General features: G+C 49.9%; 6 protein-coding genes and 1 pseudogene across 7 annotated transcripts; 4 read left to right on the forward strand and 3 right to left on the reverse strand.

The window, feature by feature from the left end:
* The first annotated feature begins 114 nt into the window (after positions 1-114).
* On the forward strand, positions 115-5,643 carry LOC121596893 (annotated as a pseudogene).
* A 1,619-nt stretch (positions 5,644-7,262) lies between these two features.
* Positions 7,263-9,854, forward strand: LOC121596522 (coiled-coil domain-containing protein 93-like). Of its 2 annotated transcripts, XM_041921554.1 has the most exons (8): positions 7,263-7,484; positions 7,558-7,766; positions 7,852-8,302; positions 8,416-8,454; positions 8,528-8,835; positions 8,906-9,019; positions 9,083-9,288; positions 9,351-9,854. In XM_041921554.1, exons 1-8 carry the CDS (start codon positions 7,401-7,403, stop codon positions 9,749-9,751), a joined length of 1,812 nt encoding a protein of 603 aa, XP_041777488.1. In that variant the 5' UTR covers positions 7,263-7,400; the 3' UTR covers positions 9,752-9,854. The 2 variants fall into 2 exon arrangements, with proteins under 2 accessions (XP_041777488.1, XP_041777489.1); XM_041921555.1 differs by lacking the exon at positions 8,416-8,454.
* Positions 9,855-9,860: 6 nt separating this feature from the next.
* LOC121596525 (protein BRAWNIN-like) lies at positions 9,861-10,095 on the reverse strand. Its single transcript, XM_041921558.1, has one exon. It carries the CDS (start codon positions 10,093-10,095, stop codon positions 9,892-9,894), a length of 204 nt encoding a protein of 67 aa, XP_041777492.1. The 3' UTR covers positions 9,861-9,891.
* On the reverse strand, positions 9,861-10,580 carry LOC121596524 (small integral membrane protein 4-like). The gene is made up of 2 exons (XM_041921557.1): positions 10,313-10,580; positions 9,861-10,239 (listed from the first exon to the last, which is right to left on the reverse strand). Exons 1-2 carry the CDS (start codon positions 10,467-10,469, stop codon positions 10,154-10,156), a joined length of 243 nt encoding a protein of 80 aa, XP_041777491.1. The 5' UTR covers positions 10,470-10,580; the 3' UTR covers positions 9,861-10,153.
* Positions 10,481-12,898, forward strand: LOC121596521 (U3 small nucleolar RNA-associated protein 18 homolog). Its single transcript, XM_041921552.1, has one exon. It carries the CDS (start codon positions 10,758-10,760, stop codon positions 12,849-12,851), a length of 2,094 nt encoding a protein of 697 aa, XP_041777486.1. The 5' UTR covers positions 10,481-10,757; the 3' UTR covers positions 12,852-12,898.
* Positions 12,899-12,911: 13 nt separating this feature from the next.
* LOC121596523 (replication factor C subunit 3-like) lies at positions 12,912-14,191 on the reverse strand. Its single transcript, XM_041921556.1, has 2 exons — positions 13,505-14,191; positions 12,912-13,432 (listed from the first exon to the last, which is right to left on the reverse strand). Exons 1-2 carry the CDS (start codon positions 14,093-14,095, stop codon positions 12,947-12,949), a joined length of 1,077 nt encoding a protein of 358 aa, XP_041777490.1. The 5' UTR covers positions 14,096-14,191; the 3' UTR covers positions 12,912-12,946.
* Positions 14,192-14,471: 280 nt separating this feature from the next.
* LOC121597593 (protein arginine N-methyltransferase 5-like) lies at positions 14,472-16,724 on the forward strand. The gene has a single exon (XM_041923458.1). It carries the CDS (start codon positions 14,561-14,563, stop codon positions 16,448-16,450), a length of 1,890 nt encoding a protein of 629 aa, XP_041779392.1. The 5' UTR covers positions 14,472-14,560; the 3' UTR covers positions 16,451-16,724.
* Positions 16,725-17,398: the final 674 nt, after the last annotated feature.

A 17,398-nucleotide genomic window follows, 5' to 3' on the forward strand; every position in this document is an offset into this window, starting at 1 on the left:
TTCCATTTGATGCCTGTGGAAGACAACATTGTTTACTGTGTGACTGTGGAGTGTGTGTGTGCGGGTTGTGTGGTGTGTGAAGATCGTGCTGCGTGTGTTTGTCCGTAACCGTATGGGTGGTACGGAGGCACGAAAGAAAGCCACTGTTCCTCGGGATAAAACCGAACCACCGCTACTACGATGAAGCGACTTTCCTACACCGTCCAGTATTATTTGGGAATGTTGGTGGTGGTGGTGCTGCTGCTGGGGCCGATTCCGCAACGGTGCCAGGGAGCGCTAGCGTCCTCTAGCACAATTTTTGTAAATAGCCTAGTTCCATTGATAAGCAATGTAAGTGTAAGCGTATCCGATAAGTTCCGATAACAAACGAGTGCCTTCGGTGGCGGTGATATCTTCTCCTACATCATCGTCACCCCCGTCTACGTCGTCCGTGACACCTGCGATACCTGTTACCGGTAATGCGGCGACAGCATCTACCTCCGGTCCCGTGGAATACGGGATCCAGGAGCTGGCGAAATCGCTCGAAAACACCTTCGATCACATCCGAAATGGGGAGCTGAGTGTCACAAATGTGCAGGTGAGTCCCAACGGAAAGATAGACCTATTTGCAGTTTTCTCATTATTTATTTTCCTTCTTTTAGAAACTGTACGACAACATGGAAATAACCACAACGATACACAACGATGTGGAGCTGCTGGAGAGGATCGCTCTGAAGCTAACACGGAAGCTCAACCAGACCATTGCGGTGATTGAAGAGCTGCGCCGGTACATCCAAACTACCGGCACGAAGTACGGTGCCAAGTACAACACGCTCCTCAACCCGTGCCCGTACAGTGAGCTCATCAACCCGTGGGAAGACGAAGCACCATTCGATTTGCAAAGCTTCATCCAGAGCACGAAGCAGTCGAACGTGTCCCTTACCCGACCGTACTCTGCTTCCGGCGATATCTTGGTGAGCGGTAGTGGCGCTAACAACAGCGCCGTTACCGGGTTCCTCGACTTCAGTGCCTTTCCGGCAAATGCGGACTCCGATCGTCCCAGGATCCGTGTCACCGATCAAACGATCGACGACAATAACGCCAACCTGCAGCAGCTCTTTGCCGAACACAGTGCGCACTTGGATGAGCATTACCTGAGCTATCGGCAGCAGTTCTACCTGTCCTCGTTGGATCATGCCAGCGCGTACAAATGCCACTACTATCCCCGTGATGGCCGGCTGAAGGCACTGTTCCTATCGGCGGTGCGCAACAAGCACGTGCTGATCCTGCTGGACGTCGGCAACACGATCACGTACGATCAGCTCGAGGTGGCGAAAGCCCTCAGCAAGTTTGTGCTGTATCTGCTCAACGAAAACGATCGCGTTGCGGTGGTAGCGGTCGGGCAGCGCGTCATTACGTCGGACGACTTTTTCGACTGCCGCGCGGCGAACCGGTTTGTGCGCGCAACGATGGACGAGAAGGATCGGCTGGTGGATTTTATCGATTCGTTGAATCGCACCAAACAAACGACGGATCATGCCGCGGGCTTTCAGTACGCGTTTGATGCCTTTTCGGACATTTACCGTACGCATGATGATGAAGTGCCGATCGTTTTTCTGTACCTTGGCCGTGCGCTGTTACCGGCCAGCTCGGCGGCACCAAAAGCCATCCTGCAAACGATTCACGAAGGTCAAACGCGCCTACCGTATCCGGTCATCATCAACAGTTGCTTGATATTGCTGGACGAACGGGAGGTGGCACAGGAGAAGCAGCTGATCGCTGACATTAGCACCCAAAACTATGCCCGCTACAACCTTTCCCTGGTAATCTATCCGGCGGGAAAGATGGTCATGATATCGAAGCATTCGTTCGATGCGCAGCGTTTCATAGTGGCGCTGATGGAACCGTTTCTCAGTGCGGGCCGATTCATCGAGGAGCATTTGCGGATCCATTTGCCGTACTATGACGCGTCGCTGCAGGATACCCTCGTGACGGTGAGCTATCCCGCCGGAACGCATGGACTCGTGGGGGTGGATCTGTACCTGAGCGATCTGGTCGAGCACGTTGCGTACTACCGGCAGCAGGATGATTCGTACGCCTTCCTGATCGATGTGCAGGGCAACACGATCATGCATCCTTCGTTCCCGCGACCACTGGCGGCACGGGGAAGCTTCTACATTACGAACATCACGCACCTAGAGCAGGAACATTTCGCACCCGCCTTCAAGCGCATGCTGGCCGATCCGGAAGGTAATTTGCGTATCAATCACTACGGCACGAACCGGACGACCATGTACTACTGGAAGCGAGTGTACTCGTACATCGTGTGCATCGTGCGCACGCTGGATGTAGCGGAGCCGGACAACTCCCTGACCGTCGATGGCGCCTCCCGCACTCTGCACGCACCGATACACTACCTTCACCCGGGCGCAGAAACGCCCGACGGAAGGAATAGTGTGGAGTACAACTTTATCGCCGCGAGCAGTGTCACCGCGAAAAATCTGCTCTCCACACTGCTGTACCATCGTATCGATATATTTCCACCTCAGCTGCAGCGACCGCCCGTCGAAATGCTACCGTCCGGTGGCGATGGATCGCTGTGCAGGCTGGTCAAGCAGCTGGCTGTAGCGGACGCTAGCACGCTCTACCTCAGCGCTTCCTCGTTCCAGTCACCGTTCACGCACATTCGCAACAACCGTGAGGCCGGCGCGGGCGAAGAGGTGAACGTGCGCACCATTCAAAACATAATGGCGTACCTGAGAGACACGTACGGCAAGCTGCTGTTCGCGAACCCGGGCCTGCAGCCGGACGTGCGCAGTGATGTGCTCGCGCTGCTGCAAATTCTCTTCGACTATCAGCTGCACCACGTGCAGAGCAATCTGAGCCGGTACGTGGTGCGACGGTATGCGGCGACGGTGAACGGTGTGCTGCAGACGTTCCCGGGCGGTTTGCTCGATACCGATCTCGAACCGACCAAGCGACCGTGGTTCGTCAAAGCGATGGAGTACCGGGGCGGTTGGTGTTCACCCAGCCGTACCTGGATGCGGGCGGGGCCGGTTACGTCGTGAGTGTGGCGTACGCCATATTCGAAGGTCGCACGGGAGGTACTGCCACCCCGTCCGGCAACACTCCGCGCCGACCGATCGCCGTTGTAGCGATGGACTTTACGCAGGCATTCTTCTACAAACTGTTGCTCGACTCAGCGACGGTTTGCAGCATGGATAACATCAAGTGTTTCCTGATGGACGATCGAGGCTATCTGGTGGCGCATCCGATGCTGGCGGATCCGCCGCTGCGGCCCGGGAATGCGCGCCGTCCCATCGAACACATCACGCACAAGGAGTCGCAGGTGGCGAACGACATTCTCAACCACAAACAGTTGGTCACGAAGAAGATGTGCTACAACTATGTCAATCGGACGGTGCAGCGGTTCTATCAGTTCAATATGAGCCTCTCGGCATCGGACGTCATCACTAATCTGATGTACGGCGAGAAAACAAAGTACCAGATAACGCTCATTCCGGGCACGAATATGTTCCTCGGCATAGTCAACTCGACGAACGATGGTGGTGCCTTCTGTCCTTGCAGTACGGTAAGTAGAGCCATATCAATCTTTGTGTTTTGTTTTCGTTTAATTTAGTGTTGGGCTTCATAAATCTTTCGTTGAGATTCATTTATATGGATCTTCAGTGGTGACAGATTTGAATCTCGGATCGACTCTTCAATGATTCATGAATTTCGAAAGATTAATGAATTCCAAGGATTCATGAATGAAGAAAGATTCATGAATCTTCAAGGAATGATGAATCTCAAAAGATACATGAATCTTCAAAGATTCATGACACTAAAAGATTCATGAATTTATAATATTCATAAATTCATTAAAATTCATATATCTCCAGGGATTAATGAATCTTTAGAGATGTATGATTTTGAAAATATTGTATCTGCGCGATTCCACCTAACAACATGCCCGTCGTGGGTTCAATCCTCGCCTCGCATGGACCGTATCCCCATAGCAAGACAAACTATCCGGCTGCGTGGTACTTGCCAAAAAGTCTCTGAATTCTATGTAGGCTAACATGACCACGTAGGATGCCAATAAGAAGAATAATGATAAGCTCAAGCTCTATGAATCTTTGGAGACGCATGAATCCCTAGAGAATCGTGAATCTTTTGAGATATACGAATCTCTTGAAATTCATGCATGTTTTGAGATTCATGAGTCTTTTGAGATTCATTCAGATTCATGAATTTCAATCAGATTTACCCAACACTAGTTTAATTACATATTTCTTTTTATATTCTTTATAGGTTGGCAACTCCTGTCTGAACTGCAATCGGATGGAGCAGACGGAGTGTGAGTGTCCGTGCGAATGTCCACTGGACTACGGTGTATCAGAGCAGGACGGTGGCTGTACGACGGTACCCAAGCGTTCCAAAACGGCAGGAAGCTTCCCGGTGCCGCTCTGCTCCCCACTGCCCGAGGAGCTTATTTCGATGAACGCCATCAACTATGAGGCGGATTACGAGCTGAAGAGCTGTACCAACATTAATTGTGAGGATTACCAAACGCAGAGCGAGTGTATGGGTAAGTGTGACAGCAAAGAATGTTCAACAGGTAGAAACTTACTGTTCATATCTTCCCTTTTTTGCACAGGATTGGTCGGCTGTGAATGGTGCCAGGTGGATGTGGATGGTGAAAATCGACTCAACACACCGTTCTGTACCGCCCAGTTGGCCTGCTTTAACGGGGTGTTTGGAGCGCCCACACCGTACGGTGATGCCGCCTACACTGGCAACAACATGGAGTCCATTTTGCCACCCGCGTACAGCTCGATTGGGCCGGTCGCTGGTGCCATACTGGCGCTCTGTCTTGTGGTCGGTTTTGCGATGTACTGCTTCCGCCAGAATGCCGATCAAAGTGGAGCGTCGGAGCATTTGTACGACGATCTGGTCGCGGATCACTGCCACGGGCTACCGCTGTCCCGTTTCGATCTCGACGATGGCAGCCCGTCCGACGATTGTGACATTAGCCGTACCAATGCGAAGCAAAATCTGCTGCTCAACGGGCAGCACAACGCTAACTACATGATTATTCCGAATGTGGCCTCACCGTACCAGATGTCGGCGGACTATCGGCGTCCGAACGGGGGTGGTGGTGGAGGCTCGTCCGATCATGGTTACTCCACCATGACGCACCACGAGGAATCGGAACACCTGTGCCTGTCCAATGTGGATCCGCAGGGAATAGCGACTGCGCACGGTGGTGGTGGTGGTGGTGCGCACGGGGCCGGTTCTGGCGGCAAACGGCTCTCGATGTCGGACAGTGCATCGATCAGCACGTCCGTTTCGAGCCCGTACAGCAACCATACCGGCGGTCCGGGCAGTTCCTTTCTCTCCAAGCCGCCGATGCTCAACGAGTCGAAAATGATCGGCACGACGATCGATCGGTTTGCGGATCCGACGATGCAAACGCTGCTACCGTCCCCGACGTCCATCTCGAGAACGGGAGTGATGGGAACAACGACCATTCTGCCGCCGGGATCGCCCATCTCCGGTACTACCAGTGGACATCACATTCTCGTCCCAGTAACCGTCCATCGAAATATGGAAATTTCTTAGTTTGAAAGCGCTTAAGAGCGGAGAGAGGAAAGCAACAAGGAAAAAGGTACCTTTTGTAACCTTTACATTTACGCCACACGATACAGATTTCTGCATCCGCTGTTTTGTAATGACGGATGCGTTTAGTCCATTTTATAGTTTGTCGGCATTCCTCTCACCAGTTTAGTTGTATTACCGTATGGCAAAGGATGTCAATAGCTTAACCCGCAACAGTTCAATTCCTCTCAGTAGTACTTCATTCCAAGAACTCAGTCGCAACCTCATCGCAACAGTGCTATTATAAAGTTATCATTTAAATCTTATCCCTCCTCCTGACAAACGATCATCGATCATGTTAAGTCTTAACCATAACCGTCGCTTTACCCAAGAGACTGAGATTACCTTTTCAACGGGGAGGGAAATGCTTCCGTGAGCAGGAAATGTGCCGAAATCAATTTATATATAGCTGCCAACAAAAAGTAGTACTCTTCTACACACGACACTGCGAGCGAGCAGAGTTTTTTGCTCGCCCCAAACTAAGAGAGACGCTTGCCTTTACAGTGTATTTTTGTATTTGTTTAAGTTAGAGTTTAAGATGATGGTTATAAGAGCATATTGAAAAAAAAAAACAACAACACATAACACACCTGCTTGACGAATATCAGTGCGGACAACTAATACAGCTAATATCGTATTGCTAGGAACCGTAAACCGGTCGTAAAATTAGTGGCCCTATCAACTATATCCCCTTCACTCCTATCGCTCTCAGTAAAAGAGATAGGGAAAGGCTCAAGCTTGCTGTTCGTTTATTTTAACGCAATCGTCGGTAGCTAATGTTTGACCACCACCAATCGATTCACGATGCACTTAACATATCATTCGATTAGGCCGGCTTAACAGAGCCCTACATAGGAAGGAAATTCGTCCCGGTCATCACGGTGCACACACTTGCTTAAACGTGGTCGCATTCGTCAGTGTTTTTTTTTTAATTAGAATAAACACCTAAGTTAGCTGTCGAACGATCGCACCAAACCAACACGATCAATTTGGCGCCCGTACCGCCGGAAAGAGATCGGCCCAGTTACAACTATATCCAACTGCCAACTGTACGCCGCCACCCATCCAATTGTGCTTCCTGTTTTGATGTGCAGCTCTTTTTAGGTTTTGTAACATTACACACTTACTACTGTATATGTACAAATGGGATCGTGTGTTTTCCGAATGATTCGTGAGTTTTGTTTAAGGCTTACTATTAGGAGCGCGCGAACACATATTTATATATATATATTATACCTCTAGCGAATTTGGATTTGGAGATCCGCTGGTGCGGGAGAGATTTTGTAAACTTGTACGTAAAGTTGTTTCTTTTTTACATGATTAATAACTTTACACGACAAACGCTAAATAAATTTATTTAAACATATGTCGCCATTGAAGCTTGTTTGTGCAGTGTAATGTAACTCGTCCGAAAACAGTGTTAATTTTCCTCCCATTTTAAAATGTGTTTTTAATGCTCTTTTTTATGTTTCTTTAAAATTTTAAATTTTACAGCACCAATAAATTGCTTCGAAAAAAAAAAAAACAAAACAACGCACCATTCGTGTCTATGTATTGTTGTTTATGTTTCGAGCTGTCATAGTTTGCGCTAGTATTGGTGCAATGTCTTGTTGATACTGTGACCGGGAGGAAGATGATGATTACATTGTCAAATCGGTGAACCACAGCAGGCACAGCGCCTCGTATCGGATGCCGATTATTATCGTCGTTTGCGCAAAAGATTCTGCGTGATTCAAGTGTGTAAAATCGTCCCTTTCGCCATGGCAACGAAGAACATCTTTTCCAAGCATCTTCCGAACGTGAAGCTGGCGACACGGTTCGACGCGGACGGGAACGAAATTCAGGTAAGCGCGGGAAGCCCCAGCAAAGCGATCGGGTTGTATCACTTTCCTCTCTTCCGGTCCACATCCCCATCAGGTGGAAAGGCGGGAAGATGAAGAGCAGAAGCGGAAGGAGCAGGATATTATCGATACGCTCGTCGGTGCTGGCTACTACCGGGCCCACATACAGGGCCTGTCCTCCTTCGACAAGATAGTGGGCGGCATGACCTGGTGCATCGAGGCCTGCGACTATGACGTCAATGTGGATCTGCTGTTTCACGAGAATCTTACCATCGGTCAGAAGATGTAAGTCAGCAACGACATTGGCAACATATCCGACCGTCATGCTACTAACGATAACCCCTTTTCTCCCTTCTCACCGATTTGCCAGTGCTTTGACGGAGAAAATTGTCGGTGTGCTACCCCGCATGAAGTGTCCGTTCCTGATCGAGCCGCATCAAATACAGGGGCTGGATTTTATCAACATTTTCCCGGTGGTTCAGTGGCTGGTCAAGCGTTCGGTGGAAAATCGAAGCAAAAAGGCGGACACACTGCGGAAGCTCGCGGCGACCCAGTTCCAGAACCACTGCACCCTCGAATCGGACCGGGAGCTGCAGCGGATGCGCGCCAAGCAGCTGGCCAATCTGCAGGCCATCGAGTCGAAGTATCTGCCGAAAAGAGGGTTTAAGCTGCGTAAAGCAGCCGGTGGCGGTTGGATACCGGTGCGCCCCAAGGATGTGACGGACCAGGAGACACCCGATGGAGCGTTGGAAGACGTGCTGGAGGCAGACGTGGACGGGGAGGAAGGAGATGAAGACGTATCAGTGTCTACCGAACAGGAGGTATGAATCTAGTTGGCAGTGGTTTGGTTTTTACTTATTCGATCTGTTGTTTTGCTTTTTTCTCTTTATTCTTTTTTGTTTTTGCAATGCAATTTTGCTTTGTTTTTTTTTAGCTTAATTTTGATGTTTTGTTTAAAAATATCGCAAAAGAGGTAAATCTTTTCGTTATATTAATTTGTTACAGCTTTTTTCATATTTTTCTAACACTTTTGCACCTTTTTTCAGCACAAAATTTCGGTGGAGCTCACAGAAGCGGACCGTTCCACGTTGGCCAAAACATACGACAACATGAAGCAAACCCTTTCCGGCGAAGCTATCGAGCAAGTATCGGAACGAAATCGCATCAAAGCTCAGTTGGCGCTAAAGCTTGCGCTGGAGAAAAAGCTTGAACTCGCATTAAGCGAGTGTGAGCAGCTAAAAACGACTGTACAGGAAGAGGAACAACAGCTTAAGGAAGCTGGCAGTCAAAAGGAAGCCCTCGAGGAGGAAATAAGAAATCTCGACAATCTGGAAATTACGGAAGCTAATCAAAAGTATGCATTAACTGTTGCCGAATTTCGTTTTTGATCAGCTGTATTACAAACACGCTCTTTTGTGTTACAGAATACTTGACCACGTCAAAGAGCTGGTGCTGAAGAATGAGCGCATGAAGAAGCAGGAAACACAGTTTAAAGAAAATTGCAAAAAAGAGTTAGCAGAGTTACAGCAGAAAATTGAGTATGGATGTTTAAGTTATCGGGGCACAAACGGCAACTTAGTAATTTCGTACAATTTTTTCAGCAAAGCGGAAACATCAACCCCCGATGAGGATATGCTGGAGCTGCAGAGACAGCTCGATATGGAGTTGGAGCGCTTGAAGTCGCTTCGGCTGCAGCTTGCCAAAAAGAACCGTTCCTATGTGGCTATCAAGCGCCAGCTGGACACCGTACCGGATCGTACCGAGTTGGCGCAATATCAGCGAAGATTTCTTGAGCTATACAATCAAGGTATGGATAATTTCTCTCAATTCTCTGTCCATTGCTTAAATGGCTACATCATCCTTTCACAGTTAGTGCAAAGCATCGTGAAACGAAACAATTCTACACACTATACAACACGCTGGACGACACGAAGCTGTACCTCGAGAAGGAGCTGTCGCTGCTGAACTCCATCTACGATAATTACGCGAACGCCATGCAGACGCCACACTCGCGCGAACAATTCGTGCAGCAGTTCGAAACGATCGTGGAAGGCATTCGGGCCACGAAAGCGAAGCTGAAGAAAAAGTGTGACGACGAGAGAGCGAAACGGGACGGACTGAACGGTCAGCTGGTGTGTCTGATGGAGCAGCAGCGCAAGTACGCAACCACGGTCAAGCAGCTCACGATGGAATGCCAACGAAACGAGGCACTTATGCAGCACCTCAAAGCGCTGAAAGCATCTATTCAGCAGCAGGAGCAGCAATCGTAGGAAAAGGGAATCCAACCAAACAAAACCATTTATTGCATTCCGCCGGTACGTAGTGCGCTTAGGATGGGGAACTGAATATATACTCAATTACTACTTCACAATTTACCGATTTATCAACTAGTTCAACTTCAGGCTTTTATTTAGCTTCCCTGAGCAGGAGCTGAGTTTTCCGGTGGCTGTGCCACTTCGCGTAACCGTTGCATCTTGATTTCTCGCTCGACGTAGTAGTTAAGGTCTCGTAGCGGGTGATAGTACGTGTGCACTACTTGCGATCCGACAAACATGGACAGCAGCGCGGCTGCCATGAAGGACAGATACTGTCGCATAGGAACACCGGCCGGCATTGTTTACCGTTTTTTTGACTGTTTTCGTCCTTAATTTCACAACGTGGTGCACAGTGGCTTAGCCGCGCGGAATTGGTTCCAGCTGATGAAGGCGCAACTTTTCCTCCACGATTTCCTTTGCCTGTCGCTTTTTGAACGTATTATCTGAAACGCATAAAATGGGGTGGGGGTGCATTAGAAGACAAAGTATCGAACTGTTTCTCTGCAGAATGCTTACAAAAGTTGGTCTCCCCTACACGCCAGTGGATCATGGAAAACTCCAACGCCGCTCCGAGTCCGAAGAAGATGGGCAGGAACCGATAGATGCCCAGCGTTCGCTTACCGGGCCATCGATCCAAAAGCTCTTTCAGCGTTTTGCTCTTGCGAATAATCATTTAAACTAAGCTGAAGCCCAAATTCTACATCGATTGCAACGCGAGCGCTATTTCTGGGTAGCAAATGCACTTTTTACATAATTCGCTGTTGTTGACGTTCGGCTGGCACGTTTGACAGGGAATGAACGTATCTGAAGGGATCGTTCCGTTCCCGAAGGGGCACAACTAACAACAACATTCACACGTCAAATGTGACAGCTAGCCCGGAGCGATTATTTTTCACGTGTTTTGTGGTGTGTTCGGAACAATATCTGTTTCTATTTCATTTTTCGGCCAGAATCCGGCAAAATGACGATGGAAAGCGACGATGATTTGGATCACCTTGTTACCAGCCAAGTCAGTGAGGTGCGGAAGACGGTGGCCGTTGTGAAAACATCCAACGCGGATGATGCGCCATCCGACGAAGATGAAGCGGCATCAATCAAATCGGAAAGTGACGATGATGAAGAGACCGCCGGAGAATCATTGAGGCCTCCCCATACTGAGCTTCCAGATTCGGATGTGTCGATAAAATCGGAACCGGAATCAGAAAACGACGAGGACGACGATGCTGGTGACGCGGAGAAGGATTTGCTCATTTCCAACTACCTCAGCGCTCTAAAGTCTTCCATGAGGGAAGCGAACGATCATGGGGATGAATCGGATGACGAGGATGATGTGTCGATCAAGTCGGAAGTGTCCATAAAGTCAGAGGATGAAAGTGAAGATGAAGTTGGTTCCGTAAAATCTGAGCCCGTAACAGAGAGTGATTCCGAACTGCCGCAGGATGAATCGAACGAGATCAAGGATGAGCAGGAGGATGGTGCAAAGCTGCCCACTGCCGATAAGAAGCAGCAAAAAGACAAAAAGAAAAAGGAAAAGATTAAGGGCCAAGGTTCGGACAAAAAGGCGGCAGGAAAGTCACAGGATCGCTCAGTGAAGAAAGCAAAGGAAGAAAAGGTTTCGGTTCGCTCCGGCAAAATTAAATCGAAAGTATCGAAAAAGAAAGCTAAAGCATCCGCCATAGACCAGCCCGGTTCGATACAGGAAAAAGAGCTTATGTCGCTTGTATTCGGTGGCAAGGAGGAGCTCGTATCGAACTTAACTAAATCGGAAAAGAAAAGCGACAAAACCGACCCAGCACAGGGCGGAAAGAAGAAGAAAGCAAAGCAAACGCCCAAAAAACGGCGCGCCGTCTGGCACGATTCAGACGACGACGATGAGAATGATACGGCCAACATGAAGCGCAACAAATTCACCTACGACGAGCTGCCGGAACAGCTGACGAAGGAGCGCCGGCGTAAGCAGTTCGAGCAGATCGTGGGCCAACCAAAGTGGGCCGATCTGGATCGCGTCCGCGAGCCCGATTCCGACGAGGAGATGCTGCAGACGGTCGGGCACGTCGTGAAGGGTGCAGCGGCGTCCCAGGGCCTGCCGAAGGGTATGATCGAGCTGAAGAAGCTGAAAAACCTGAACCGCGAAACGAAGATCGAAGGCAAAATCTCCTGCATCAACTTCCATCCGACGTCGATGGTGGCGATGATGACGGGGAACCGGGGCCTGGTGTCGATCGTCGCAGTGGATGGCGTGCGCAACGAGAAGCTGCACACGCTCTGGCTGCAGAAGGTGCGGATCAGCTGCAGCCGGCTGTCACCGGACGGGAACGAGGCGATCTTTGGCAGCTATCGGAAGTTCTTCCACGTGTACAATCTGCTCAGCGGTCAGAGCGATACGCTGAAAATACCCGAGCGCGACACGTGGCAGATGAAGAACTTTCGCATTTCGCGCTGCGGCAAGTACCTGGCGTCCGTCGGCGAATGTGGCGAGGTGCATCTGATGGACGCGAGAACGAAGGATGTGCTGCAAACGATCCAGCTGCGCTACACGTGCCAATCGCTGGCGTTTACGCCCGACTCGCGGTACCTGCTGTGCCACAGCAACGATACGGAGGTGAGCGTGTTCAGCCTGGAGCAGAAGCGGATAGTGAACGTGTTCCAGGACGAAGGGTGCGTTAATGGGTCGTGTATAGCGATCTGCCCGAATGGGCAGTTTGTGGCGACCGGCAGTCGACAGGGGATTGTTAACCTGTACACGCTGGATGTGACACTGACGGAGAAGCAACCGGTGCCGGTGAAGACGTTCAACAATTTGACCACGTACATCGATTCGCTCGCGTTCAATGCGACCTCGGAGTTGCTGGTGATCGCGTCATCGACCGTGAAGAATGCGGTCAGGCTGATTCACGTCAAGAGCAGAACGGTGTTCCGCAACTTCCCACTGCACATGACGCATCTGGGGCACGTCAGTGCGGCCGAATTTTCTCCCTCGGGAGGATATTTAGCGCTGGGCACGAAGCAAAGCACTGTGCTGCTGTTCAGAGTGAAGCATTACCCAAACTATTGAGAATCGGTAAATAAAGCTAATGGCACGACCACTGTTTACATGTGTAAGAGATGTATGGTGTACTGTTTTAATTACAAATTGGAGCATTTTTTCTCTCAAAAATCATCCATATCCATTACCGACACTTGGTTGAGGAATTTCTTGTACAGCGCCATAAACTGCGCCACGAACGCTTCCAGGTGGAAAATGTGCTTGCTGCCCCGCTGCATCCGATGGTCGTACAGGCCGGCGAAGCTGAGCGTCTGCGTCTTCAGGCTCATGTCGCAGTTCTTCACTAGTATCTGCACCAAACCCTTGAAGATGATGTCCGGTGGAATGCCCTGCGACAGCAGCTCGTACAGACGTTCGCGCACCACCTCCATGCGCTGGGGCGTTTGCTCCTGCACGATCATGTTGGCCGTCTCCTTCAGGTACGTCTGCCAGTCCATGTCCGGTATTTCCTGGTTGGCGGTGAACGGGTACTGCATCACTTTGCACGCTTCCAGCGTGAGTATGGCGCGGCGTAGGTTCCGCTCAGACTTTTGCGCAATCCTGGTCGCCAGCTCGGGCGGAATGTGAAGGTTCTCCTTTTTGCAGATTGACTAAAATAGTACAAAAAATTAGGTTAGTACATTAATAATGGCAGGCTTATGATGTACACTGCTGCTACTTACGTTCATGATGGACACAATCTCATCCTCCGTCGGTGCCGAAACGCGTATCCCGAGGCAACGGCTCTTAACCGCCGGAATGATGCGCGACGTAGAGTTCACGCACAGTATCAACCGGCACGTGGCCACATATTTTTCCATCGTGCGACGCAGCGCATGCTGTGCGTCCTTCGTCAGCTCGTCCACCTCCGACAGTACGATCGTTTTGAACTCCCGCTGCCCCGACGGATCGATTTGCTGCGTTTGGGCAATCTGTTTGATCATGTCCGTGATGACGACCCGATCGTAGATGCCGACGTCGGACGGATTTACCTCGATGTGATAGTTACTGCTGACGGTCATGATTTCGATCTTTTTGTTCGACGGTGTGGTAAAATTCATCACCTCATTGCGGAGCCGCTCGACGCCCGGGCCGTAAAGCTCGCGCAGCAGACAGATGATGCGCGTTTTCTTGCCCGCCCCGGACGGACCGTAGAACATCAGGTGCGGAAAGTCGCCCTGCGAGCACAGATTTATTAGCTGGCTTGCTTGCGGTTTGTGGTAGTCCAGCTTTGCCAGTTCCCGCGGCCGGTAGCGGTCAACCCAGAGGGACATTTTGAGGGCTTAAATGTTAGAAAAGACACTGTTTTGAGATGGTTTTTAGTTGAGCTTATGTTTCGCTTGGTGCAATGTTGTGTGGACTCCGTTTGAATGGCGCGAATTTTTGACTTTTTTGACAACTCCACAATGACAGCAGCTGCGCTCCCTTTAGAAACGTCTACGGAATAACAAATGATAAATATCGTTCGTTTTAGAAGGAAATAATTTGCTTCATGTAATATGCATGTTTTAAAATTATTTTAATATTTTTTATGCTTTTTGAATCACTTAAAATCACGATTTCAAGCATATAATAAATATAAAAGCATTCCGAAATGCCTGCAAGTCTTCCACTATGCAACCAAAACAAAGCTGTCATCCATATGTTGACATTTTAACGCACGTGAAAAGCTGCGAAAAGCCGGTGTCTGGTTGCTTTAAAATTTACCCTTTTCCGACAAATTGCTTCGCTCGTACCCGATGGCGATGGATCAAAAGGTGAACATTTCCGTATCGCTCTACCTCGACACGGCCGGCAACCTGTCCAAGGAGATCGACAGCGCATCGAAAGCGAACTGCAGCTCCGTCACCGTGCCCATCGTGCACTGGAACTACAATCGGGAGTTTGTGCGGGAACCGCTTCGCTCCAAGCACGGTCCCTTCACGCGCTCCGATCTGTTGCTGTCCTCTACGCAATGGTTAAACCGTGTGATTTGCCGGATCGGCGACAATCTCGACCTGGACTCACCGGTCGAGCACATACAGCGGCAGGCGGAGCGTACCATCCGGCAGGAGATGTCCTTTGCCGAGCATCTGGTGCAGAATGGGTACCTTTACACGAAGCTGTCCAGCACCAACTGTGCCAACTTTGCCCGCACGGTCGGCTGTACCATGTTCAAGGGAACGCTGCTGGTGGAAGTGCCCATCACGAACCCGAAACTCACACAGTACGGTTGGCGGCGCGACGTGGCGGAGGATGCGGACGCGACGGTGGAGAGCCCCTGGTGCTGGTGGAACACCTTCCGCTGCCATGCGGACTACAATCCGACCGTAAAGGTGGCCCTGGAGCTGACGGCGGACGTGCCGAAGCAGGAGGAAATCTTCCGCTGGCTGGGCGAACCGGTCGATGCGATCGTACTGCCGGCTAACATTTTCCTCACCAATGCCAAAAACTATCCCGTCCTTTCGAAGGCTCACCAGTCGATGTTGAATCTCTTCTACCGGACGTTTAGCTGCCATTTCATACTGAAGGCGAACCCGTCGGATGGCCATCTGGCGCATTACGTGGACTACATCAAGTACACGATACAGCACAACTACGTTAAGAATCCGCTGCACGGGTACGAAGATTTGCTCCAGATCCCGCTGCAACCGCTGTACGACAATCTGGACAGCTTCACGTACGAAGTGTTCGAGAAGGATCCGGTGAAGTACATTTACTACCAGAACGCCATCGAACAGGCGCTGTTGGATCGGGTGCCGGAGGCGGATCGTGCCACAGCCACCACCATCATTATGGTCGTTGGCGGTGGACGGGGACCGTTGGTGCGTGCCGCACTAAACGCTTCGCAAACCACCAACTGCAAGGTGAAGGTGTACGTGATAGAGAAAAACCCGAACGCGATCGTGACGCTGACGGCGCACATTAACGAGCTGTGGCGCGATCGGAACGTGGAGCTCATCTCGACGGATATGCGCGAGTTTAATCCACCGGAAAAGGCCGACATACTGGTGTCGGAGCTGTTGGGCTCGTTCGGCGACAATGAACTGTCACCGGAGTGTTTGGATGGGGCGCAGAAGCACCTGAAGGACAGCGGGATCAGCATACCGTGCAAATCGACCTCGTACATTAACCCCTGCTTCGGCTCGAAGGTGTACAATCAGGTGCGGCTGCTCGAGCGCAGTCCCCACTGGAAGGATCGGGTGATTTCCTCCCGCCACATGGAGCAAGCGTACGTGGCGTATCAGAAGAATGCTTACCACATCGACAACCCTCAGCCGCTGTTTGAGTTCGTGCACCCGAACAGGGAGAGTGGCGACCCGATCGATAACAACCGGTACAAGACGGTTCGGTTCCGTGCCGCGCTGGACTGTGTGATGAATGGGTTCACCGGGTACTTCGACACGGTACTGTACAAGGACATTACGCTCAGCATACATCCGTTTACGCACACGAAGGGATTGGCGTCCTGGTTTTCGATGTTTATCCCGCTGACGGATCCGGTGCAGCTGCGCAAGGGTGACGAAATTACGGTACACTTCTGGCGGTGCGTTGCCTCGCACAAGGTGTGGTACGAGTGGAGCCTTAGCGCGCCGGTGGTGACGCACGTGCACAACATCGACGGACGGGGGCAACCGATATGGCAGTAGATGGACGATCTTACCTCAAACAAGACAGTTACAATCAATCAAGACAGTGACGGGTGTTTCTTTTTACACGTTTTTTTTTTGTTTCAAAAAACTTCAAAGAAGTAAAACAAACTCTTGTTCTTATAAATGTAATAAATATGACATAATTCATGATTAAGTAGTGTGCTTGAGGATGCAGATGGAAGGAAAGAACATGGTTGGATTCTTCCGGGGGGAGTAGACGTACCGTACGATCGATCGACGACGATAGGGTACAGGAGACGACAAGTATGGGACGCAAAAAGGGTTAAAAAGGGCCTCAGGACAGCAACGAGCCCTTTTCAAAACCAACCGCTGAATAGCTCGCTCGTACACAAGTGAAACCGAAGCCTCAGAGTTAATCATTTTCAGAAATGGAGGAAAGAGTGCTAAAAAATCGAAACTGGTAATGTTAATACGATACGATACGATAATGACTCGTTGCGATTAGATGAAATTAGCCCGAAATGAATGACCCAGCTGTACATTTCTAGTGAAAGAAAATCTGATAGCGTTATCATGAAATGATATGCTATCTTTTCTAGTAAAATAATGGTTTTAATTTTCAGCAAGCGATTTGATAAAGATAATGAAGCATTTAAACTTCAGACCATGTGCAAGATTACAGCAATCTAGTGATGGGTAAAATTTGGTTTAAATCCGGAATAGACTCCGATCCGACTCCAATACAGGGTTTCCCACGATTTATTGGTCAGTTCCCATGATTTTTTGGTGCGTTCCCACGATTTTTTGGTCGTATCCCATAGATTTTTGGTTCGTTCCCATAATTTATTGGTATTTTCCGATTGGATATCAATACAATTGGACCAAAAAATTCTGGGAAACGACCAAAAAATCGTGGGAACGCATCAACAAAATATGGGAACCCACCAAAAATTGATGGGAACCGACCAATAAATCGTGGGAAAC

Source organism: Anopheles merus, chromosome 3R (genome assembly GCF_017562075.2).
Source record: "Anopheles merus strain MAF chromosome 3R, AmerM5.1, whole genome shotgun sequence".
NCBI classification, from domain to species: domain Eukaryota; kingdom Metazoa; phylum Arthropoda; class Insecta; order Diptera; family Culicidae; genus Anopheles; species Anopheles merus.